The sequence below is a fragment of the Oryctolagus cuniculus genome, chromosome 13 (assembly GCF_051225735.1).
Source record: "Oryctolagus cuniculus isolate XC-2025 breed Fujian yellow rabbit chromosome 13, ASM5122573v1, whole genome shotgun sequence".
In the NCBI taxonomy this organism is placed as follows: Eukaryota; Metazoa; Chordata; class Mammalia; order Lagomorpha; family Leporidae; genus Oryctolagus; species Oryctolagus cuniculus.
Window position 1 is genome coordinate 105,193,525 of NC_142879.1, and position 27,066 is coordinate 105,220,590.

The 27,066-nt window shown below is 37.9% G+C and overlaps 1 protein-coding gene across 15 annotated transcripts in view; it reads left to right on the plus strand.

Annotated features, from left to right (window-relative positions):
* Nucleotides 1–27,066, plus strand: part of ABI1 (abl interactor 1) — a 120,007-nt gene that overhangs the window by 85,473 nt on the left and 7,468 nt on the right. The window contains exons 3-10 of one of the 15 annotated variants that reach the window (XM_017347632.4): nt 44–220; nt 9,642–9,656; nt 10,375–10,475; nt 11,556–11,696; nt 16,566–16,666; nt 17,520–17,570; nt 22,365–22,538; nt 25,909–25,995. In XM_017347632.4, coding sequence (XP_017203121.1) covers nt 44–220; nt 9,642–9,656; nt 10,375–10,475; nt 11,556–11,696; nt 16,566–16,666; nt 17,520–17,570; nt 22,365–22,538; nt 25,909–25,995 — 847 coding nt within the window. Of the gene's footprint in view, nt 1–43; nt 221–9,641; nt 9,657–10,374; nt 10,476–11,555; nt 11,697–16,565; nt 16,667–17,519; nt 17,571–22,361; nt 22,539–25,908; nt 25,996–27,066 lie in introns of all 15 variants that reach the window. The other 14 variants (XM_051820985.3, XM_002717269.6, XM_008267983.5 and 11 more) reach the window with 14 other exon arrangements.

Below are 27,066 nucleotides of genomic sequence, written 5' to 3' on the forward strand. Positions count from 1 at the left end.
ATTATTTGTTACACCAAATATTTTCTTCCTTTGTTTAAAATAGACTGTGGATATTCATAAAGAGAAAGTGGCTCGAAGAGAGATTGGTATTTTGACAACCAATAAGAATACATCAAGAACTCACAAAATAATAGCACCTGCAAATATGGAGCGCCCTGTAAGGTATATTCGGAAACCTATTGACTACACAGTTTTGGATGATGTGGGCCATGGTGTCAAGGTAGGTATTTTATATTACATTTACTTGAACTAATTTGAACATCCAGTCAGTATTTTGGATAGGAAGTATGATGATAAAAACTTCTGTTAATTAACAGTTTCTCATGAGCTAATGCCTATCATTATAATTTTCATAAAATATTTACTCTTAATTATGTATTTTACTAAACTTGGGAAAGATTTTTACCTGTGGAATAGGATATATTAAAGCAAGATATTGAAAACATGAAATGGCTATTTTTAAATAAGTCATTTCAACCCTTGGTTAGTGCTTAAAATTTATGTTGTAAATTCCATGTGTTGCTTTAACTATTGAATAAAGATTTGTTTATTTTATTTATTTGAGAGGGAGGGAGCAAGTTTCCATCGGCTAGTTTACTTCCCAAATGCTTACAACAACCAAGGTGGAGCTAGGCTAGCTCTGGGAGCTGGGAACTCAGTCCAAGTCTCCCAAATAGGTGGCAGCAACCAAACTACATGAGACATCAACTGTTGCCCCTAGGTGTCCACAAGAGCTTGAAGCCAGGCACTGCAGTATTGGATGTGGGTACCTTACTTGGTACCTGGTCTTCCATGTCAAATGCTTGCCCCTAAATAATTTTAAAATTTTAAACATTTATGTGATTTTCAAATTTAGTTTAGGAAAATAAATTATAAATACTTTTGTCCTTTTGTTCCTAAATATATGTAATATTTGTACAATTGTCTATTGAAAAAGTTCCAGCAATTTATTAACCAAAACAAAACAAAACAAAACTGTGAGTTTGTTCTGTGTAACCCCTTTTGCCCCTGAGGAAGAACCCCACAGTGGCTTTAAGAAAGAGATTATTTGCTAGCGATGACCATTTTCAAACATGACTGTGCCCCTGGTCTTGAAGGACAGTGGTAGTCTGCCATTTTCTTGTTTATTCGTGGGCCATTTTGCAAGCATCTGGAATGCCCGTAGCACTGCCTGCTCAGGATAGTTCATTCTTAAGAAATGTGGCAGTCCCTCTCCCAGAAGACCAGTGTTCGATTTTGTTTCTGGTCTTGAGAGTATTTTATAATACATTTGTAAGGATTCAGCAAGAATCTTGAAGGTCTTCTAGCTTGTTGATCTGACTAAATGTTGATATTTTATTTTACTCTTTTATAGAGTATTGGAATCTCCACTTTGATGCTTACAAGTTATACATAAAAATGCAATGCTTTGTAAATGTAGAAGAGACTACTTATTTATTGAGTTTTTGTCCAGGAATGTGGCTAGGATTTTTATAAGAACATAAATTCTTACATTTTAGACTGGGTTTTTCTAAGAAGGTTGCATTTTGACAGCCTAGGAGAAGCTTCTTTTGTGATTGCCTTGGAATTACACACTTAAACACACATACATTATGTACCCTATATCCCTGACCCCACATACTTTTTTTCCACCTTTGCCTCATCTTAATATTTCTTCCTACTAAAGCAATGTTATATTCATTAAGCAATTCTGTCATTATGTTAGATATGAGCATCTTTCGATATTTTACATCTTCTCTAATAATTTTAACAGTTTAAGACACAGTACTTAGCATTGTAAATCCAAATTTTGAAATGAAGTTTTGAGTGAAAAAATTTAAGATTCATCATATATGAGGATACTTCAAAAAGTTCATGGAAAAGTAAAACTAAAAGATAAGTATATTGGTGTGGAAAAATTGAAACTCTTGCAGTTTTTCCATAATATGCATTTTCCAGGAACTTTTTGAAGACCCCTGTGTACATAGATTTCAGAATTTTCTTGTACCCAAGTTTATCTTTTTCTTTTTTTAATTTTTATTTATTTTTTAAAGATTTATTTTATTTATTTCAAAGAGTTATAGAGAGAAGTAGAGACAGAGAGAGAGGTCTTCCATCCGCTGGTTCACTCCCCAGATGACCACAATGACTGGAGCTGCACCGGTCCAAAGCCAGGAGCCGGAAGCCTCTTCTGGGTCTCCCATGCGGGTGCAGGGGCCCAAAGACTTGGGCCATCTTCTACTGCTTTTCCAGGCTATAGCAGAGAGCTGGATTGGAAGAGAAGCATCCGGGATTAGAACCAGCACACATAAGGGATGCCGGCACTGCAGGCCAGGGCGTTAACCCGCTTCGCCACAGCACTGGCCCCTAAGTTTCTTTTCCTTTTCCTTTTCCTTTTCCTTTTCCTTTTTTCCTTTTCCTTCCTTCCTTCCTTCCTTCCTTCCTTCCTTCCTTCCTTCCTTCCTTCCTTCCTTCCTTCCTTCCTTCCTTCCTTCCTTCCTTCCTTCCTTCCTTCCTTCCTTCCTTCCTTCCTTCCTTCCTTCCTTCCTTCCTTCCTTCCTTCCTTCCTTCCTTCCTTCCTTCCTTCCTTCCTTCCTTCCTTCCTTCCTTCCTTCCTTCCTTCCTTCCTTCCTTCCTTCCTTCCTTCCTTCCTTCCTTCCTTCCTTCCTTCCTTCCTTCCTTCCTTCCTTCCTTCCTTCCTTCCTTTTTTTTTTTTTTTTCCCAAAGCTTTATTTATTTATTTGAAAGTCAGAGTTACACAGAGAGAAAGAGAGAGGTCTTACATCTACTGGTCCACTCCCAATTGGCCGCAATGGCTGGAACTGCGCCAATCCGAAGCCAGGAGCCAGGAGCTTCCTCCAGGTCTCCTACATGGGTGCAGGGACCCAACGACGTAGGCCATCTTCCACTGCTTTCCCAGGCCATAGCAGAGAGCTGGATCGGAATTGAAGCAGCCGGGTTTTGAACCAGCGCCCATATGGGATCCCAGCGCTTCAGGCCAGGGCATTAACCCGCTGTGCCACAACGCTGGCCCCTAAGTTTATCTTTTTATTTTCTATGAACTTTCTGAAGTTGCCTACTATATATGAGTAGGAAATGTCTTTGTATGAGAAACAGAAAGATCATGAAAAATGTATATTATGAAAAAGACTGAATTACTTTTTTTTGCAACAAAGTAAATGTACTCTAATTATATTTTTCTGTTAAATTTTTGAAGCACTCTCATATGCTGAAAGTATATGGTTGTGGGCTTTGGCTGTCTGCATTTTTTTTTTTGTTTTTAAGAGTTATTTTATTTATTTTGAAAGACAGAGGAATTACAGAGAGAAGTAGAGCCAGAGAGAGAGGTCTTCATTCTGCTAGTTCACTCCCCAATTACCCACATCAGCCAGAGCTGGGCCAATCCAAAGCCAGGAGCCAGGAGCTTCCTCCAGGTCTCCCATGTGCAGGGGCCCAAGGACTTGGGCCATCTTCTACTTCCCCAGGCCATAGCAGAGAGCTGGATTGGAAGAGGAGCAGCCAGGACTCAAACCGGTGCCCATATGGGATGCCGGCGCTTCAGGTCAGGGTGTTAACCCGCTGTGCCACAGTACCGGCCCTGGCAATCTACTTTCTAATCATAATATCTATATATTGGAGACAAGAATCTTTCTGGTTTTCAAAAATTCTTTATTGTGGTAAGATATACATAACAAAATTGACCATTTAACTATTTTTAAGGGTACAGTTCTGTATCATTAAATACATTAATGTTGTGCATCCTATTCAAATTATTTTAGGCTAGGGTTAGGAGGTTAGGTTGTCTGTGAGAAAAGTATCTTGGACACTGAAATGTGTGGCATATTTCTCAACACTTTGTGATATACAAATACATACACAGAGACATACAAATACAAAATTGCTTTTTCTCAGTAGTCTTACTAATGTTTTATTGCCCTAGTTTTACAATTTCTTCATTATTGGCTTAAATATTTCTAGAAGATTATAGAAATGTGTGAGGGTTAAAAATTTGGGTAGTAGTTAAGAACAAATGTCAGGGCTAGAATTCTGAGAAAGAAAAGTTTAAAAAAATTAGTGTTGGGCCGGCGCCGTGGCTCACTTGTTGGTTAATCCTCCGCCTGCGGTTTCGGCATTCCATATGGGCACCGGGTTCTAGTCCTGGTTGGGGCGCCGGATTCTGTCCCGGTTGCTCCTCTTCCAGTCTAGCTCTCTGCTGTGGCCTGGGAGGGCAGTGGAGGATGGGCCCAAGTGAAAGGGAAGACCTTTCTCTCTGTCTCTCTCTCTCACTGTCTGTAGCTCTACCTGTCTCCCCCCCCCCCCCCAAAAAAAAAAAATTTAGTGTTTCATTATAAGGAGACTTTACTTTTATAGTGTCAGAATTCTTATTTTATTCTTTTTCCACTTCCTAGTTAGAAGTTTCACACTGGCTTCTAGGAGCCCTTTTTTTCTATTAAGGAAAACAGCCCTTAATACTTTAGCAAATATTATTTCCTCATATTACTGTTTGGCTTTTGACTCTGGAGTTTTTCTATTTATAAAAACATGCAAAATTTTAAAAGCTTATATCTAGGTATTATTAATATTATAGCTGTCAAGTTTCCACATGCCAGGATTAATATTCTATCATAATTTTTTTTTTTTTTGACAGGCAGAGTAGACAGTGAGAGAGAGAGAGACAGAGAGAAAGGTCTTCCTTTACCGTTGGTTCACCCTCCAATGGCCGCTGTGGCTGGCGCACTGCGCTGCTCTGAAGGCAGGAGCCAGGTGCTTCTCCAGTTCTCCCACGGGGTGCAGGGCCCAAGCACTTGGGCCATCCTCCACTGCACTCTCGGGCCACAGCAGAGAGCTGGCCTGGAAGAGGGGTAACCGGAACAGAATCCGGCGCTCCGACCGATACTAGAATCCGGTGTGCGGGCGCTGCTAGGTGGAGGATTAGCCTATTGAGCCGGGACACCGGCCTATCATATTTTCTTATTTTGTAAATTTTTAGTATTTTGATATTTGTTTTGTTTTGAACAGGCGAGTTAGTGAGAGAGAGAGAGAGACAGAGAGAAAGGTCTTCCTTTCGTTGCTTCACTCCCCTAATGGCTGCCATGGCCGGCACTGCGCCAGTCTGAAGCCAGGAGCTGGGTGCTTCCTCCCGGTCTCCCATGCGGGTTCAGGGGCCTAAGCACTTGGGCCATCTTCCACTGCCCTCCCGGGCCACAGCAGAGAGCTGGACTGGACAAGGAGCAACCGGACTAGTACTTGGTGCCCCAACTGGGACTAGAACCCGGGGTGCCAGTGCCACAGGTGGAGGATTAGCCTAGTGAGCCACGGCGCCGGCCTGATATTTGTTTTTAATATGCCTGAGTTTCATTTAATGACACTTAATATATTAATGCATTTTATACTACAAAATTTATAATACACATACATGTAGTGGGAATTTAAAAATATGGAAAAATTATCCCAGAGTAAGCCTGGCTTTATCTTTGGAATCACTGTAAGATATGTATAAGCGAATTCTAGCATAGAGAAACTACCAGAACATACTTTTTTATTTTTTATTTTTTTTTTAATCTTTTATTTAATGAATATAAATTTCCAAAGTACGACTCATGTGTTACAATGGCTTCCCCCCCCATACCGTCCCTCCCACCCACAACCCTCCCCTTTCCCACTCCCTCTCCCCTTCCATTCACATCAAGATTCATTTTCGATTATCTTAATATACAGAAGATCAGCTTAGTATACCTTAAGTAAGTATTTCAACAGTTTGCTCCCACACAGAAACATAAAGTGAAAAATAATAGATGATTTTTTTTTAAATGATGATGAAATCAGATCAGACCTATTGTCATGTTTAATCCCAGTGAGAGTCAAGTTGGGAATTGATAATTTCTTTCTTTCTTTTTTTTTTTTTTTTTTTTACAGAAGATCAGTTTAGTGTACATTAAGTAAAGATTTCAGTCGTTTGCACCCCCATAGAAACACAAAGTGAAATATACTGTTTGAGTACTCGTTATAGCATTAAGCCTCAGTGTACAGCACGTTAAGGACAGAGATCCTACATGAGGAGTAAGTGCACAGTGACTCCTGTTGTTGACTTTACCAATTGACACTCCAACTACCAGAACATACTTACATCATAAGATGATCTTTATAAGTGAGCACAAGGTTGAAGAGTAAGCTAGAGTAGAAAACTTAAATACTTAGTACGAATGTTTAAGTTTGTTTTTGAATAATTAACCACTATATAATATTGTTGATAATTTAAAGAGGATTTTTTTTTTTATTTTATTTGAAAGGCAGAGCTACAGAAAGAGAGAGAGAGAGGCCTTCCATCTGTTGGTTCACTCTCCAGATGGCCACAACGACCAGAAGTGAGCCGATTGGAAGCCAGCAGCCATTAGCTTCTTCTGGGTCTCCCATATGGGTTCAGGACCTAAGGAATTCGGCTATCTTCTGCTGCTTTCTCAGGCCATAGCTGAGAGCTATATCGGAAGTGGAGCAGTTGGGATTCAAACCAGCTCCCGTATGGGATACTGATAGTGCAGGTGGCAGCTTTACCTGCTGTGCCACAGCGCTGGCCCCTACAAAGGATTAGACATCTATTCTTATAGTAATGTTTGTATGCCTTTTTTTTTTAAAACTATTTATTTACTATTTATTTAAAATACAGAGTTATAGAGAGGAGGAGAAACAGAGAGATCTTTCATCTGCTGGTTCATTCTCAAATGGTTCCAGTGGCCATTCATGGGCCAGGATGAAGCCAGGAGCCAGGAGCATCTTCTGGGTCTCCCACTTGGGTGTAGGGACCCAAGCATTTGGGCCATCTTCTGCTGCTTTCCCAAACACATTAACAGGGAGTAGGTTTGGAAGTGGAGCAGCCAGTTCTTGAACTGGTGCCCATATGGGATACTGGCATCCCAGGTGGAGATTTAATATGCCACAACATCAACCCCTGTATGCTTGTGTTTAGACTTCAAAAAGGCCATGTGGTCTGGGAACTATGACATTTTATTAGTGATATCAGGGATATCAATGTTTTAGTTTTTTTTAATGGACTGTGATTATAGGACTGTGAGGGGAAGTCCAAGGAAGCAAGACAAAGAAAATATTTGATTGATTAGAGATGAGCTGGCAGTTTGTGATTGCCGAAGTCCCTACTTAAAGATTTGTTGGTGCTTTCTGATGGTTAAGTTTAAGCTTCACTTTCATTAAACAGTGGCGTGAGCTAATGGAATTATTTCAAACAAGGAATTGGCCTTCCTGATATTAGTACCTGTGGTGTGCAAGACTGTGATGTACTTGATAGAAGATAGGGAGGAATCCAGGAAAATTCTGTGTTCTCAACGTAAGATTCCAGGCAAATGGTAAAATTATTCACCTATTTATGTAAATATTAAGGAAAGGCAATGATTAAAAAAAAAAAAAGATTTGTGGGGCTGACGCTGTGGTGTAGCTGGTAAAGCTGCTGCCTACAGCACTGGCATCCCAAACAGGTGCCAGTTTAAATCCTGGCTGCTCTACTTCCAATCCAGCTCTCTACTATGGCCTGGGAAAGCAGTAGAAAATGGCCCAAATGCTTGGGCCCCTGCACCCACGTGGGAGACTCAGAAAGAAGCTCCTGGCTCCTGGCCTTGGATTGGCACAGCTGCAGTTGTTGACTGCCATTTGGGGAGTGATCCAGTGGTTGGAAGCCCTTTCTCTCTCTCTCTCCAAGCCTTTGCATCTATGTATCTCTGCCTTTCAAATAAATAAATAAATCTTTAAAAAAAATGTGTTCATTTGTTTGAAGGAGTGAATTGCTGGTAATTCCCCACATGGCTACAACAGCTGGAGGTAGAACAGGCTGAATCCATGAGCTAGCAGCTCCACCCAGGTTTCCTACCTGGGTGAAAGGGCCTAAGCACTTGAGCCATCTTCCACTGCTTTTCCAGGTGCATGAACAGGGAGCTAGAACTGAAGCAGAGCACCCAGGACTTGAACTATTGCTATGATATGGCCAGCATCACAAGTGGTAGCTTAACCTGCTGCACTGCAGTGCCAGCTCCTGAAGTGGTATCTTCAGAAAATTAAAGACAGCCTTGTTTTTGGTATATTTGGGGAAAGGTTTTACACTATGTTGAGCTGTAAGAGATTATTTCCTGCCAAACTTCCCAAACACATCTGCATACATGAATGTACTTAATATAGGAGGTCCAGGTGCATAAGAGGTTGAAGGTTGTCTTTATGTCGTAATTTACTTTCTTAATGGGGATGTGAAATGTAGTGGTTAGGTAGTTTCAGATCAAAGTGAACAATATATCATTTTAAAATCTCACATTTCTGGCACTGTTTCTGTAAATGAGAATGTATCTAAAAGAAAGAATTTCTTCCTTTAAGGTCATGTGAAAAATAATAGATACTTACTGAAATGGCAGATATTGTAAGAAGAACTTGAAACCCAAAACGTGTATTAAAAGTATTTTTTTCTTGTTTTTCTCAGTGACATAGTACAAATGGTGATGCCTTAAGACTGTAAACATTATTTGATATAGGTAGGCTAGTCAACTTTCATGGAAGTAACTTAGGAAATCAAAGCAGCTTTTTCTCCCTTTTGAATTTTGCCTAAACTGCTTTATCAGAAATCTTAAAATTGAAGTGACTTCCTGCTAGTGTGTTACCTGCTCAGGATTTCAGTTCATACACTGGAAATGAGAAGGCTTTCTAGACTCTCTTTATCCTGTTAGAACCCAGCTAAGCTGTTGCTGTCCATGAAAAAAAATTTTTTTTTTTTTGACAGGCAGAGTTAGACAGTGAGAGAGAGAGACAGAGAGAAAGGTCTTCCTTCCATTGGTTTACCCCAAATGGCCACTTCGGCTGGTGCACTGCGCTGATCCGAAGCCAGGAGCCAGGTGTTTCTCCTGGTCTCCCATGTGGGTGCAGGGCCCAAGCACTTGGGCTATCCTCTACTGCCTTCCCGGGCCACAGCAGAGAGCTGGACTGGAAGAGGAGTGACTGGGACAGAATCCAGTGCCCCAACTGGGACTAGAACTCAGGGTGTTGGCGCTGCAGGTGGAGGATTAGCCAAGTGAGCCGTGGCGCCGGCCGGTAATTTCATTTTTAAGCACCAAGGTGCTATATCCTTTTCTGACTTTGGAAGCAACTGTGATTTTGAATTTTAGTATTTGTTCTGTCAAAGCAAGTCCTGTGGCTTTGACTTTTAAGATTTGCAGTTTTATCATCTTGTAGAATATTGTACAACTGCTCAAATAATAAATACTCATACTTGGGCATTCATTATACAATAAAATTACAGCTCTTGTGCAATGATGTATTAAAATAGCTTTACATCTAATATGTTAGGGTATTTGTGTTTCCATGATTTATTTATTTTTCTCTGTGATTCAAATGAGTTAGGATGAGATACTCACCTAAGAAATCATTGGGCCTGAATGAGACTGGAATAATAAAGTGGTTGTTACCTTATGAATGTTTATTTTGAAAAATACGTGAAACAAACGAATATGTCCCAGTGCTAATGGATATACTTTTCTATAAAAAATATTGGAAATATGGCTAGGAAAAAGCTTAATTAAGTGAATTGAATAACTGTAAATGTAAACATTTCCTATTAGATAAACTTTGTAGAATTAATTGTTACTTTTTCCCCCTCTTTTTTTGCCAACGTAAAGTGGCTAAAAGCCAAGGTAAGAGACATTACTTATCGTTTGATCCACAGTATTCCCTCTATATTGATAGAGGCTGCAGAGCCACTAAAATTTGAAAACTCTTCTTATGTCTGTCTGCTTTTCCCTATAGGATTTATGTAGATTAAATATATTTAAGCTCAGTTTAAATCAGCAACATTTAGCTTGGCTGTGTTAATATATCAAAGATATATTGACATTTGCATTTATATAGGAACATTAATTTTGCTAACATTATTGCTTTGCTCATTTGTTGATAGTTGCCTTGCTTTCATTGACTTACATTTAGGAGGTTTCCCAGACATCGTATGTGACTTTGTTACTGAATTGTTAGAATAAAGTTAATTTTTTGGGTGAGCATTTTGGCAAATTGACGATGAGATCTGTTCATGCACCCATTTCAAATATTGTAGGAAATATTTGAATCTAGATAAGTATGAGCTCAGTGACCATGTTTCACAATAAATTAATATATAAAATCAGTAATCTTATCTGTAGTTTGCCATACATTGGTATAAAAGGCACACACACACAGAAAAAGAAAAACAGTGCAAGTGGTTCCTTGACTTTTAAAAATGTGGTACCAAAGTCTTCATTCAAACTGTCTGGGAATCCTTACTTTACATTCTGATATTAAAAAAAAATAAAAAAACATGGTGTTAAAACACCAAGAGAACAATTTGATATAAAAATAAAAGCTCTTCTTTCCATATTTTAGCATGGAAATAACCAGCCTGCAAGAACTGGCACATTGTCGAGAACAAATCCTCCTACTCAGAAACCACCAAGTCCTCCCATGTCAGGCCGGGGCACGTTGGGGTAAGAGTTCAGCTACATTGTACAAAAGAACTCCTGTTAAAGGAAAGATGTCTCTGTGATTTAAGTAAATGTATGGATCCTTGCCATCGAATACTCTGTATGATACACCTGTTACAGATTCATTTTATTTCTTATTTCCCTGAACCAAATCCAAAGTGAATTTGCTTGCTTTATAATATTCTCTGTAGATGGCTATACTAAACATATATTTTTATGTGTATATAAATGATCATTATTTTTTGTTTACTAATTTTTTAAAAAATATAGGCCTGACAGTTTATTTCAGGGCAGTTCCATGTGGTAACTAGACTTCAGATGTATGTGCAGGATCTGCATGTCAGAACTGTGGCTGGTCTGGGTGGTATAGTTTGCCATAGTGCTCTGGAGCTTTCTTGTCTCCTGTATTGCCTGGCACCTGAGGTTTAGGGACTGTCTGCCTGGAAAACGTCTAACTGTTCTGTTGCTGGTGGGCATAGGTCCCTTTATAATAGAGTAGCTCTGTGGGAAGGTAACAGCCGACGACTTCTTCCTTCCCATGTCTCAGTATAACTAAATACATTGAATATTTGCCAAGATATTTCTGAAAGATTGTCCATTTTAACAGAGGAAATGGTATGTTAAATTTGTTTCTGGTAGAGAGGTTGATAAAACACAACTTTTTTTTGAAGATTTGGTTTCCATTTTCATTCTTTAAGCCCTCTGCCCCTAAAAAAATATGAGGTTACCAAACAAAAATAAAAATCATCTACTGACAATTAGTCACATTACATCTAGCATCAGAATGTACTTCTCCATGTAGTTCCCTACTGAGGTAGGAATAAATTGCAAAGGAGATATTTATCTTCCTATGTATAGGACAGGGCCTTTGGGTTACTGAGCTGGGAATAATGTACATTTCAAAAGACTGAAATTTTAAATTTCCCTTTCCTATGGTTTTTGTGTTAAAGTAACAAAATTAGTATACCCCAGTTAAATAAATGTTATATTATGTTTGATCACAAAGGGACAATCACAGATTTGAGGGGAAAATACTGTTTTACTATTTTATTTATTTTTCCTTTCTTCATTATGCTTCTTTAGACGGAATACTCCGTATAAAACCCTGGAACCTGTTAAACCCCCAACAGTTCCTAATGACTACATGACAAGTCCTGCTAGGCTTGGAAGTCAGCATAGTCCAGGCCGGACAGCTTCTTTAAATCAGAGACCAAGAACACACAGGTAAAGCTGCACGTTGAGCATTTGAATGTTTATGAGGGGTGGTACTGATGGTGACAAGTTCCTTTAAAGGGACCAAGTAGTTCCTATAAATTTGTGTCATAATTTTTCTTTTTAATTTTTTAATCTATTTATACTATTAACAGATTATTAATATTTCTTGCTTTTGACAAATACCTACTTGGATCAGTGCTAAAGAGGTTGTTTTTCTTTTTTGTTTTTTGTTTTTTTTTTTTTAAGATTTATTTATTTGCTTCTGAGTCAGAATTACAGAGCAAGAAAGGAGAGACAAAGAATCCTCCAACCGCTGGTTTATTCCGCAAATGGCCACCAGAGCTGGGACTGGGCCAGGCTGAAGCCGTGAGCCAGGAGCTTTTCAGGTCTCTCATTTGGATGCATGGGCCCAAGCACCTGGGGCATTCTCTGTTCCTTTCCCTGGCATATAAGCAGGGAGCTGGATCGGAAGTGGAACAGCTGGAACTTGAACTGGTGACCATATGGGATGCTGGTGCTGTAAATTGTAGCTTAACCTGCTGTGCCGAAGCGTCAGCCCCAAAGCTAAAGAATGTTTTTAAAAATGATCTTTTAAAGCCGGCGCCGGGGCTCAATAGGCTAATCCTCCGCCTAGCAGCGCTGGCACACCGGGTTCTAGTCCCGGTCGGGGCACTGGATTCTGTCCCGGTTGCCCCTCCTCCAGGCCAGCTCTTTGCTGTGGCCAGGGAGTGCAGTGGAGGATGGCCCAGGTGCTTGGGCCCTGCACCCCATGGGAGACCAGGAAAAGCACCAGACTCCTGGCTTCGGATCAGTGCGATGTGCTGGCCGCAGCACACTGGCCGCGGTGGCCATTGGAGGGTGAACCAATGGCAAAGGAAGACCTTTCTCTCTGTCTCTCTCTCTCTCACTGTCCACTCTGCCTGTCAAAAATTAAAAAAAAAAAAAAAAAAAAAATCTTTTAAAAAAGTGCCTCAGTCTTTGTATAGGAAATACATGAAATTTATATACCTTCAATAAAATTTTTTGAAAGAGTGCAAGGCCACCACTCATTTTTGGAGAAAAGGCTAAATATCATGGAAGTTATACAACATGGATTTAAACTTTCAGGACAGTCAATATGTCTTCATTTATAGCTTTCTTTTTGGAAATCTCCATAATTTCAACTTGTAAAATTTTAAAGATTATTTTGCATTGTTTCATGTGTGTGACTTGGCTGATGGTAACAATGTTTTTGTAGATGTTTACTTGTACTTTCCTATTTAGCTTAATTCCAACGGTTTCATACTTTAATGAAATTGTAGTTCCAAACAGTGCAAAGAAAAAAATATTTTAGATATCAACTACCCAGTGGGACAAACATAGTTATGCTACCGGAGAAGCAAAGGGTCCTTGTCTTTGCGCAAGAAAGAATTCAGGCGTGAGACAAAGAGCAGTGGAAAGCAAAATAGCAAGGTTTAGGTTTATTAGGATAGGGACATCCGTAAGAACGGATGGGCACCTCTGCAGACAGAACCTGAGAGAGAGTGCGCAGTTCACATTCAGGCTGGGGTTTTTAAGGGGATGGGTCTTGCCTTCCCACCTTTTCTCTCCCCTCTCCTTCTCCTCCCGAACAAAGGACTTGTTGGGTGTAAATACAAAAAATTCCTTTCAAAAAAAAATTCCTTTCTGAGTTTTTCCCTGAAGTTATCAGACAGGGGGAAGCCTGGCTGGCGTCACCCCATCTTAGAGGAAGGATGTTTATCAGGCCAGGTAGAAAAGGCAGGACCCCCTGGAAGGTCATCAGGACCTGGGAGGGACTTTGTAGTGCAGATATTAGGCTGCACCTGGAAGGTTATCAGGTAGAAGGGTCAGGACTCCCTGGAAGGTCATCAGGAGCTGGGCAGGACTTTGAAGTGCAGATACTGGGCTTCTGGGGCTTCCTCAGTAGGTGCTGGTCTTCAGGCCTTTCCCATACACACAAAGGCTCAATTTCTGACTTCCTACCTAACAGTTATGGAACATAGCATACTCAGAAGAGTGAACTCTTTATTAAGTATATAGATTGATGAACAATAACAAGTTGAGGATACTCTTGTAACCATCACCCAGGTCAATAAATGGAACGTCACCAGCAAGTCCAAAATCCCCCTCATTTTCTTTTTCAATTATTGTCTCTGCCTTGTTCAGTTTTGGAGCAAATTTAAAACCAAATTATGTAAATTTGTTCTAATCCCAGTTTAATCTCTCCCTTAATTTGGGCAAAGAGGCCCAAAATTTCGGTTGTTAAGTTAGAGCTAATTTAGCAAAATTAGTTTTGAAGATTCAGCTAAATAAGGCATATCAGGTTGTTAGTATTAGGTAATTGGTATTTGTTACTATTACCATTGTTAATAAATAAACTGTTGGGGCCGGCATAGTGGGTTAAGCCTCCACCTGTGATGCGTGCATCCCATATGGATGCTGCTTCATGTCCTGGCTGCTCCACTTCCAATCCAGCTGCCTGCTAATGGCCTGGGAAAGCTGTGGAAGATGGCCCAAGTGCTTTAGAAGAGGTTGGGAAAAGCTCCTGGCTCCTGTATTCTGCCTGGCCCAGGCTTAGCTGTTGTGGTCTTCTGGGGAGAGAACCAGCGAATGGAAGATCTCTCTCCCTCCCTCTTTCTCTCTGACTTTCAAATAAATAAATAAATAAGTCTTAAAAAAAAAAAAAAACACAACAACAACTTGTTACTTTGCTATCTGCAGATACTATACCAGGTCAAACTCAATAAGAACCATAATTATTCTTTTCATGTTTGTCTTTATTGAATTATTGGACCAAAGTATGGTTTTCCTTTATAATGGAAATAGTAGTAGTCTAATAATATGTTACTAAGAATTCCTTCATTAGTGATCCCTATGAAAATGTTTTATTTCATTTAAAAGTGATGTAAAAAATGTACGCTATCCAGGTTACTTTATTCATTTAGAATAAAAATTGCTTTTGGCAAAGATTTCCAGTGGAAAGTAAGAAGTGAGATGGAATGCATTAATGAGCCAAAACAATTTTTTTTCAAAAAGGAAAAGTTGTTTCATTAGCTACTAGTCATGTATTAGTTAGGTGTAATTCTTTTTTTCAGGAGTGCATTCTATTAGAACAGGAATCAAACTTTTCTGTAAAGGACCAGATTGACAATATTTTAGAATTTTTGGACCATATGGTCTCTGTTGCAATTACTCAGTTCTGTCATTGCAGCACAAAAACATCCGTAGACAAGAATGAATGAGCATAGCTATGTTTCAGTAAAACTTTATTTATGGCATTGAAGTTTGAATTATTTTAATGTTTTAGAAAGTATCCCTCTTCTGATTTTTTTCCCCCAACTATTTGAAAATGTAAAAGACATTCTTGGTTCATGATTTGTAAAATGGGGCAAGTGGACCAATTTTAGCCCACAGGCCATAATTTGCCAGCCTCTGTGTTAGTAAAAAGGCATATAAGCCAGTAATAGCAGGAAGAATCATGAGTACAGAAATATCCATATGTCTATAATACAGTGGTAGCACAAGACTGCAGCATTGATCAGCTGGCTTGAGGGAGTTGGGAAGGCCTTCACGTCTAGACTATTTTTGTTACATAAATGGTTCTTTATCTTCTTTCCATTGACATGTGATAATCTAATTATAGACTGATCATACCACAGAAGAAAATAAAATTTTTTTTCAGACTTTGCAAATCTTATTTTCTTGGCTTCCTTGGAAGCAGTTTATGCTGATTTTAAAAGATAATATGGAGCCTAAGACTACACATAGACATAGGTATGTTTTCATCCATGTATGGGTATGCACACACCACTAAAAACTGAGTAGCGCACAGTGTGAACCTTACTGTAAACAGCTTGAGAGTCCCAGGCTTGTAGCTGAAAGGACAGTAGACCCACAGGAAGGAGATAGTAGGCAGGTGGCTCGTTTACCGGCAGCAGCAGTTCCAGACTGTCCACATTGAAACTTCACCACTGCCGTCTTTGTTGTTATGCTCATTTTCCAGAAAATTTCCATTTTCTTACCTTTCTATGAGATGAGTAGATTTCATATGAATTTAGAACAGCATTGGTTGCCCTTTTTATTTACTTCTATAACATCTTGTACATTCTCTTTTGTTGTAGCTATCACACTGTGTTTTAGTATCTGTTTTTCTTTGCTTACCATGACAATGTGGTTCACATCTGCTGTGTTCACCGCTTATCACAGCACGTTTTAAATAAACGTTGTCAGCTCACCATACTATCAGATGTTTTTTTGTCATCTGGTCATCTCTTTCTCACTATAATTAGTAGTTCTGATTATTATGTAGTCATTATGTTTGCATCAGATAGGTTAAGAAGTAGAGTGAGGGACTGGTGCTGTGGCGCAGTGGGTTAATGCATCCCATGGCATCCCATGTGGACACGGATTCAGGACCTGGCTGCTCCACTTCCCATCCAGCTCTCTGCTATGGCCTGGGAAAGCGGTGGAAGATGGCCTAAGTCCTTGGGCACCTGAGCCCGCGTAGGAGACCCAGAAGAAGCTCCTGGTTCCCAGCTTCGGATTGGCACAGCTCTGGCCGTTGTGGCCAATTGGGGAGTGAACCATCGGATGGAAGACCTCTCTCTCTCTCTCTCTCTCTCTCTCTCTCTCTCTCTCTCTCTTTCTCTGCCTCTCCTTTCTCTGTGTAACTCTGACTTTCAAATAAATAAAAAAAAAAAAAGTAGAGTGAAACAAAAGAACCACTTCAGTTATTAGCGTTAAGATTTGTAAGAAACGAAAAGAAAATATGTAATATATAAAAGATACAGGAGTACTTAGTGGCCTTGGATTGATTATTGCAAAGTTTGTTTTCCTGTAAATCTCCAAGTTTGCTTCTTTCACAATGTTTCTTTGCAGTGGAAGTAGTGGAGGAAGTGGAAGTCGAGAAAACAGTGGAAGTAGTAGTATTGGCATTCCCATTGCTGTGCCTACACCATCACCACCCACAGTTGGACCAGGTAAGTGATTTATTGTTTTGTGTTTAATACGTGGCAATATTTAGGAGCTATATTATGGAAGACTGAAATAATTTAGTCGTATTGATGAAACTGTCAAATTTACGATTGCTACTAGTTTAAAGGCTAATAACAAATTTAGCAGTATTTTTAGACTGTTTTTCACAAAGGCTTCAGGATTTTACCAGTTGTTATTCATTGCATGCAGTGCATGTTAACTAGCTTTGTTAAATTTTTGGTCATTTTACTTTAGAAATACTAGTCGAGAATGACTAAGTCAGTAGTGTATGGTACTCCATCCAAAGGATCAGTGTCTGAAAAGGTAAATGACATTTCTAAGAGTTTGTGGACTGGTATCTCCAGATGGTGGCTTGTTCTGTCCTTTTATCACTTTCATGTAGGAGATTGAATACATATTGCAGTGGTTGATATTAAAATAGGAAAAATTCTTTATTTTTTAAAAAGTGTAAAAATTTAAGAAATTCTTGGGAGAGCATTAAATAAATCCTTTGTATTAAATAAGACCCTTGGTTTTTAGTAAATAAAATTAATTATGATGAATGTTAGAGGAGAAATCTTTAGCTTTGCAAGCTTATTGTTGGAAAAAGCAGATAAACCTATTTATAAAAACAGGTGTATTTTATAATTAAAGGAGGAGTGAACTCTGGCCTTTCTTTACCTACTGAAATTCGTGTATATCAATATTTGACCATGCTTTACATTTAAGTATCATTCAGTTTTTTCTAATGCATTGTATTTTTCCTGCTGTTTCTGAATGTTTAGCTCTGTTTTCTTGCATTCTCACCTGAATTATAAACTATCTTATTAGAAAATATTTCCACCCCTCCCTCTGCAGTTCCACCAGCACCACCTCTGCCCCCACATCTCCCAGTGTACCCTGTGATAGGTGAGATTGCATTGCTGCTGCAGCCATTGGATTTACTTTTATAATCCATAGTAAACTCCTCTGTAGCTAATACACTGCTAGCTTTTATAGTTACTAGGTTGTAGGTGATAATACACAGGTTAAAGTATTAAATCTAATATAAACTAATTTCTTTTGGTAAAAATCCTCTGAATTTACACAATAAACAAATACAAAATAACCTTTTCTGTACTATTAAATGTTTCTAACCTTAGTTTATGACCAACATAATGTGATTTTCATTGTTTGTCTAGATTTTTCCTTTTTTTTTATTTTTCTTTTTTTATTTTTGACAGAGTGGACAGTGAGAGAGAGAGAGACAAAGAGAAAGGTCTTCCTTTGCCGTTGGTTCATCCTCCAATGGCTGCCGCAGCCGGCGCGCTGCAGCCGGCGCATTGCGCTGATCCGAAGCCAGGAGCCAGGTGCTTTTCCTGGTCTCACATGCGGGTGCAGGGCCCAAGCACTTGGGCCATCCTCCACTGCACTCCCTGGCCACAGCAGAGAGCTGGCCTGGAGGAGGGGCAACCGGGACAGAATCCAGTGCCCCGACCGGGACTAGAACCCGGTGTGCCGGCACCGCAAGGCAGAGGATTAGCCTATTGAGCCACGGCGCCAGCCCTAGATTTTTCTAAAAGAAATAATAATAGCAGTGATTGTTTAAAAAATGTTTTTAAATTAGTAATGTAATCTTTTCCCCCTCAAGTGAAACTTGGTTTGGGACTCCCTGGTTTATACAGCAATCAGGATTGGGTAAAGATGGAGACAGGAGGAGAAAAATGGAAAGGAGAATGATATGTGATGTAGGTGCTCCAAAGCTTCCTTGCGGAAATCTGTTTGAAAACCAGATAAAGGCCAATTTTTACAACATCTGAGGATGCTATAAAACAGTTTTCTCAATAAAATGAATTTAAATTGTTCCCATGTTGGGGATGATTACATTGAGCCTAAATGGTAATTCTAAATACATATTTGGTATAAAATCCATTCAGCCTAGAAACATACAATAAACAGTGATCTAGGAGGAAATGGATAATGAACTGTTTCAAAAATGAGAACACAGTTTCAGGTTAGGTGAAATAAAGCTAACATCTTTTCAGAACATTTGCACAGATGCACAAAGGAAAAGGGAGGACAGGAGGTAATTTAACAAAGAATCATCACAATCGAAAGTGTTGGTAAGAAGAAAATGTCTTTAACCTAGTGAATAATCAGGAAATTAAAATTAAAAACATAATGTGATGCTATTATATACCCACCAGGGAGGTAGAAATGCAAGTCAGCCATATCATTGTTGGTGAGGAGGGATGGAACAGGGTAGTGCTTTGCTGGTGGGAGTTTGTTAATTGATACACTCATTTGGGATGTGATTTGTTGTTGCCTACTCACGTTGAACATGTCCCTGCCCTAGATTTATCAGTTTCCTTTCCAAATATTTGCAATAGAATACTAGTTCTCCAAACATGGTGAAGGGACCCAGGGAATTTTTTTTGTCAAAACCATATTCATTATTTGCCTTTTCCATTTTCATTCTGCTGTATGTGTATATATAGTTGAATTTTCCAGAGAAGCATGATAAAGTTAATGTTTTGACAGCTAGTAGGTTATATATTTGTGTATTCATGTGTTAAAGACATACCAGTTTTAACTTCTAATATAATTACCCATAGCTATAACTCACATAAATGAAAGCTTTTTAGGGTTCTCCGATTCTTCAGAGTGTACCCTAAAACCAGTTTGAAAAGCACTGTCACAGAGCTGTGACTTCCAGAGTGATGTGCCCAGACCATCACATTCTCAGATCCTCTTGTAGACCTTAAAAAAAGTACATTATATTTTTATTCGTATGAGTGGACCTAAAAAATAGTATCAAGGGAAAAAACAGTTTAACAGAATACATATGGATTCATTCCATTATAGAAGTTAATAGATTTGTAAAAACTGTGTGTATCGATTAAGATTATATATCTGTGGTTAAAAAAAAGCTACACAGTAAAGAAAGAATGTTTAACACAAACCTTGGGTTAGGGGTCCAAGAAAATGGCATATGGGAAGCTATAATCATACCGTTAATATTCTGTTTTTTGATATTTGTATTATTTTTCTTTACAGTTTATGTAGACACATGAATATGTAAATTTATACATGAAACAATTATATATCATTCTTAAAACATTGGCATTATGATTTATTTCACAATAAGATATTAAAAGTAGGCATAGTTTGGAACAGTTGTTAAACAATTGGCTTTCAGTTTAAAATCACCAAGAAAAATAACTGGAATTTTATATGCTATTTATATAAGTCAGAGAAATATAAAAATCATTTTATAGACTTTAACAGTATTTTGAATAGAGTAAGAGTATGTAGCTGAGTCACATAATTAGTGACTGCCTATGGCTTGAGAGTTCCAAAATGTCACATTTCAGCACTTAAAATGAACAACCTCTGCTGTATGACTTTATCTAAAACCTTGTATGACCTCTCAGGGAGAGTAAAATAGACCACCGAGTGGAAACAAAACTAAGATACTTTTTACTTACTGTGCCATGATTTGGTGTTTGCATGGGACAAGAAGGTTAACATTAATCGTGATGTTAACTTTGGAAAGTATTATTGACTTTGAAATGTATTAACCTTTTAAATATTAAACTTTTGAAATGCTGGCAAAGATCACATTGGATGAAATGTTAAGTATTAATTATACTTGGTTCAAATGATAAGTTATATGAGCATATTTTATTTAATTTTGAGATAATGCATTTTTAATTTACATTATTGTCAAAAGCTTTAACAGCTCTACTAAAGAGTTCAACAAATAAAAAGTAAAAGGCCATAATCCAGCCAGAAAATAGGCAAGAGCTATAAACAGTAATCAAATAAAGATGGTCAACTTCACTCATACAAAATAAATTTTAAAATAGTCACTAGGCTGGCGCCATGGCTCACTTGGCTAATCCTCCACCTGCGGCGCCAGCACCCCGGGTTCTAGTCCCAGTTGGGGCGCTGGATTCTGTCCTGGCTGCTCCTCTTCCAGTCCAGCTCTCTGCTGTGGCCCAGGAGTGCAGTGGAGGATGGCCCAGGTCCTTGGGCCCTGCACCCACATGGGAGACCAGGAGGAAGCACCTGGCTCCTGGCTTGGGATCAGCGCAGTGCACCGGCTGTAGCTGCCAATTGGGGGTGAACCAATGGAAGGAAGACCTTTCTGTCTCTCTCACTGTCTAACTCTGCCTGTCAAAAAAAAAAAAAAAAAAAAAAAAAGTCACAAAAAGAGCATGATAATTTAGTAACCAAAAAGCAGATGGCTTTAAGGGTCACATGGAAAAAAGCCTTCCAAGCATGGAAAACGAGAATATATATTTCTAAACAAAGCTGCCTTATAAGAGTCTAAAATTTTTTTTGCCAGTTTTGTTATTTGTAAGAATTTAAGGGGCTGGCTGGCCTTGTGGTGCAGTGGATTAAGCTGTTGCTTGTGATGCCAGCATCCTGTATCAGGGTGCCAGTTTGAATCCCAGGTACTTTGCTTCTGATCCAGCTTCCTGCTGATGCACCTGGGAAGGCAGCTGAGGAGCCTAAGTGCTTGGGCCCCTGCACCCACATGGGAGACTGGGATATAGTTCCTGGCTCATGGCCTCCACCTGGCCCAGACCTGATCTGGCTGTTGTAGCCATATATGGAATGAATGAACTCTCTTTCCCCCTCCCCCCACTGTTTCTCTCTACCTCTCTCTGTTGCTCTGCCTTTCAAATTAGTTAATTTAAAAAATTTAAGGGATAGAACAATGTTTGTTAATCTTCAAAATTTGGAAGTATGCAACAAATTGACACTGAATGTAAGTGCTTTGAAACTAGAAATGATTTCTTTTAAGATAGATTCTACTATAATAGGTGTTGATAATATTAACTGCTAATGCATTAAAAATACAAACAAAAATACAATAGATGTGAAAAGATGCTTAACAGTTTAAATTTTATCATTTAACCTGAATTTGTTAATTCTTACGCAGTGAATCAAAATTCTAAAAATATTGACAGTGGGAAGGAAGTTTGTAAAACATGTAGGAATACATTTTAGAAGGACTGATGCTTTCTGCCTCACACCGTCTTTTGGTATTTACTATGTTGGAGAGGTAGTTTGCATAAAAATGCTATAGACAGTTGATCCTCAGTATCCATGGGGTTTGGTTCTAAGAACCCTTTTGGATCCCGACATCCTTGGATGCTCAGGTTTCTTAGATTAAAGTGGCATAGTAGTTGCACTTAACCTATACACTTGCCTCCCATATCCTTTCTGGCATCTTTAGATTACTTACAATAACTAATACAATGTAACTGCTATGTATATAGTTGTTACATTGTATTGTGTAGCAAATGATGACAAGGAAAAAAGTTTGTACACTTGAATACAGATGCAGATTTTTTTCCCTGAATATTTTCAACTGGATGGGAAACCCATGGATACGAGGGCTGACTGAATTCTAAAATAAAAAAAAAAAAAAAAAAAAGTTATACTAGCAAAATACTCTTTGGGATTATGTTTACTTGAAAGGTTTAAGAATGTTTCTTACTTATATTTGTGACTTTGTACACAGTAGCTCTATTTCCTTCTGTTTTTAACCTTAGAGATAGAGTTACTTGAATTTTCTCTTTATTTTGTGCTGGGGACTTTAAAAGTGCTGCATATTTCACCTGAGACTCCACCCTCTCTGTTCTGTCTTCTGAGGTGATTATAATGCTCAAGTCTCTTTGTTGGTTGCTTTTGACTAATGCTTTTCAGCAGCCCCGGGCTCAGCTCCTGGTTCCCAGTATGGCACAATGACCAGGCAGATCTCTCGACACAACTCTACCACTTCTTCGACATCTTCTGGTGGATACAGACGAACTCCCTCTGTGACTGCTCAATTTTCTGCTCAGCCTCATGTTAATGGAGGTCCACTTTATTCTCAAAATTCAAGTAAGCTTGTGTTTTGCAGGCATGCAGCACCAGTGGAGCTCCTTTTGAAGGAAATTATTTAAAACTTATTTTTAACAGTGATAGACAACAATTGAAATCATGCTATTTCATATTTACTTTTGCTTTAGGATGGTAGTCCTTCAATCATACCATTTTAAGAATAATTGCTTACCAACTTTCTCTTCCAAAATGTAGACTTAGTATACTAAAATTTGACTAATGCTTTAATGTGCTATTTTTATTACCCTAGTATAAAAGTAGAACCAGAGAACAAAACACCATGGAAATAAATTATGTTTGTATACAGTTCAGTACGGAAAACATATGGATACAAACATTGTGAAAATTTAACTTTAACAAAATGAAATTGCTGGCTATCACTTTTAAGGTGGTTAATGTACACCAAAATGAATTCAAAACTGATTAAGAATAGTTGTGATGCCTGTTGAATTATTCTGTCTCTGAATGATTCTAATAGTGGGGAAGGATTCTTTTGGTTTCTTTCTGTTCACCTATAAAATTGCACATCTCAACACTAACTGCAATCAGTGTTTAAAAGCTGAAGTGAAATTAGAAAACACTTGAAACATAAAATGTTAGGATGTTTGACTAGCTTAACTTAGTCATTAATATCACTGTCCATATTAAGATGCTTAATGAAAAAGGCAAAAATAAATTTAAATCCAGTATGAACCTATTGTCCATTAATTGTTGTTGGCTCAAAGTTGTTCCTACACTTTCCCATGCAGCTTTTTGTAGTTGTTTCCTCGAGCCATCTACGGTATTAGTTTACTTTACAAACACTGAATTCTCATTGAATTCTCTGTATTTACACGGGAAGTTGGTTATGTTGTTTTTTATGATGCATATCTTGAAATATGTATTTTAAGAAAGTGTTAAGGGGAGATTCTCTTAATAATTTTTTTTCTCATTTTAGAGATGAAGATTGTAATTATAGCAAAAAGCTCGTAAAAATTGAAAACCGCTTTAGCAGAAATGTCAAAATTCTCAGCTTATCTCAATTTTATATAACCTTTTTCAAGACTGAAAATTTCATTCAAGATAGTAAGAAGTATTAAACTTTACCATTAACCATTCTAGCTTACATTTCCCCTGGTCTCCTTTTGGTATTGTAAGGTAGACAGTGTCTGAAAATTGCACAGATAACACTTCGTCATGAGTTTTATGAACTTTATATTTTTTCATATTCTGCATTTTTAGACCCTATCACTATGTTCAATGTTCTTCTTTTTCTCACTTAGACATTTAAGTTACTCTGCAAATAAGTTTTCTTTTTTCCACCTAATATGTCTTTGTGTAGTTTTATTTTAGCAATATTTGGTGGGTTATTTTCAAACAAGACATTTCATTACTGAATGTCTATGGTCTTTTGAATTTTGGAGAGAAAATTTGACCTTGTTTTTTAAAATATGCTACTGTGTTTTGTCAAATTAATTATCCTTCAGTCTGAGTTACTGTTGGTGTTGTTTGGTAGTATGTAAATGTTTTTAGTGTTTTGATGTGCATATTTTCCCTTCTGTCTAAATGTGGTGGTAATGAGAATTATCTGCACAGCATAGCTTTCTCTTTACACACTAACCAGCATGTCTAGTAACTAAGGGTTGTTTCTAAAACATGTAGGTTTGTGGAAGTTGTTTTTTTTAACCAACCAAAACATATACCTTTTTATTTATTCAAGAGCCCTTTTTTTTTTTTTTTTTAAGATTTCATCTATTTATTTGAGAGGTAGAGTTACAGACAGAGAGAGGGAGAGAAAGGTTTTCAATCTGCTGGTTCACGACCCAGATGGCCACAGTGGCTGGAGCTGGGCCAATCCAAAGCCAGGAACCAGGAACTTCTTCCGGGGCTCCATGGGGGTGCAGGAACCCAAGCACTTGGGTCCACTGCTTTCCCAGGCCACAGCAGGGAGTTGGATCCGAACAGGAGCAGCTGGGACTAGACCAGCGCCCATGTGGGTTGCTGATGGGGACCACAAGCAGAGGCTTAGCCCACTAGGCCACAGCGCCCCACCCCCACCTTTTTTTTTTTTTTTTAAGATTTTCTTTATTTACAAGAGTGTTTTATATACGAAAGAGAACCAATTTTCTGGTGAACTAAATGTTTTTAGCCATATAATCAATATTATTGCACATATGTTGCTTTAAGTTGTTACTTATTTGAACACTGAACCCAGTAATACCTACGAACAAAATTAGACATTTATTTAACTGAAATAATTTTTTGTTCATCCCTGGAAACCAATACATTGTTTTTCTCTGTCAACTTAACATCACTCCCTGGTGACTACCAAGAAACTGAATTTTGCTATCCAGTCTTTTTGAGTTTTTCTGAACAATCTTTTTAGCAGTTACTGTTTTGTTAAAATGAGACAAAGGAGTAAGCACAGAATGTTTGCTTCTAATTTGTTACAATTTTTAAAACATTTGCTGTTCACATGAACATTCGGTATCCATTTCCTTTGAATTATGTACTTTGCAAAAGAAAAATCCTAATGTATTTCAAGTTATCTAATGATTTGTTAGGCATTTTTTAAATGCAGATAATTCATAATATAATATACCAGATATCAGATTTCCTTTTTTAGAATAGTGATTAAAAAAAGTTACCTTTGAGATATCTCATCCTGTGAAACACTGATTAATTAACGTGGGTATAGAGTACTTTTATTCCCTAGTAAATTTAGGAGGGATATCATTAAAAATAAAATTGCCAGTTTAAAAAAGAATAAAAACCTTGTTTAATAAACAGGTTTTTCCTGGGAACTGTATGTAAATTTAGGTGCATAATAAGAACTGTCTTAAGGAAGAAACCTATGATTAATTTATTTACATATGAAATAAGCTGCTGTTACATAATATGTCTTATTTGTGTTTGAATTTATAGCATTATCTTAAAGCTAGACAAACTTTTAGTTTAGAGTTATGGAAAACACAATATTCTGAAAACCTCTGTTGGTATTTCATTGTATATTTTAGAAGTTTTTCCTTAGAATTTGACAAGTTTATTGCACTAATGTGAATATTATGGTAAATTTAAATCTTCCCCAAACAACATAACATTAATATTAAATTACATAGATTTGTTCTTTTATAAAATTAACCAGTTGGCTGAGCACAGCTTGACTTTAAGTTTGCTTGGGGGAGATGAGGGTAAAGAAGGTTCTACAGGTTTTTTGTTTTGTTTTGTTTTGTTTTGTTTTGTTTTTGCTTTTGTTTTGTTTTGTTTCATTTGCAAACTGTTCTTTGCATACTTATGTTTGTGGTCCTTGTAACTGACTTCTGCTTTTTGTTTGTTTCCTTTTCTTTCCTTTATCTGTTTTACTTCCCCCATACTGTGGTGTTGCTACCAGTTTCTATTGCCCCGCCCCCTCCCCCTATGCCTCAGTTGACTCCACAGATACCTCTCACAGGCTTCGTGGCCAGGGTGCAGGAAAACAGTAAGTTTGGAAAAACTGAGCTATCAGAGTAGAGGCTGTCTCCTTATAGCATGCATGGCTGATGAGTCATCATTTTCCTTTTATTGAGAAGCTAATCTTATCTTGAAAATAGGTGCAGATATGTTGCTGAAACTGAAGAGTGCGGTCTTCAGTTTTTCTCGTGTGCATGATTACTGACCCATATAAATTTTCAAAACTAGAACTTTCTTATGTATGTCATGATCTAAAACATGAGATCTGATCTTTGCAGATTTTTGAGGAGAGAGAAATCAAACACAAAAATTCAAAATATATGGAAACCCCTACCTTCCAATAGTTTTTAGAAGAATTAGGAAACATTTTAACAAATTTATTAATATGTAGTTATACTGTAAGATTACATTTATTATGAAATTAGGGCAGTTTTTTTTTTCTCTTTAATTACACAAAAAAATTTTAGAGAAAGTTGTGTAGCCTCAGGTTTTCACATATAAATGATCCTGAATCTATATAATGACTCATTGTTAGGATAAGGTGGGATCTCCAAGGACAATGTTTTACATCCATGCTCCTCTGTTTAAGAAGCTAAGTGGAGCCCTCTTCGTATTTTGGTTCTATGCAGGCCCATGAGAATTCTTTTCTGAATACATAAGTTTCTCCATTTTCTTAGCTTTTCTCTGAATTAAAGTCTGGTTTAGTTAAAAATTCTTTTTTTAAAGATTTGTTAAATGTTTTAAATATATGGCTTTCATCAGATTAGACTAGTTTATATTACTACCTGGTTACTTTTGAGGTTCCAGAAGATGTGTTATCCTGACTACATGGTTCTAATGAGTGTGATAAGGCAAAATAAAAAGTACCATTTTAATCGAATTATATTATGTCCAAAAAGCTGTTGAGATTAAGATGGTGAAGTGATCCAGTTCTGATTCACTTCATTTGAGACCGTTATCATGAAAACGAATCTGAGAATGCTTTACGGAAGTGAAGAACCTGTCTTCCAGGAGAGTTGATTGTGATAGATCCCATTCTTCAGCCTTTGCTGATGCTGCTGTACCATTCTTCCCGTTCTCTCCCTTCTGGCCAAATATT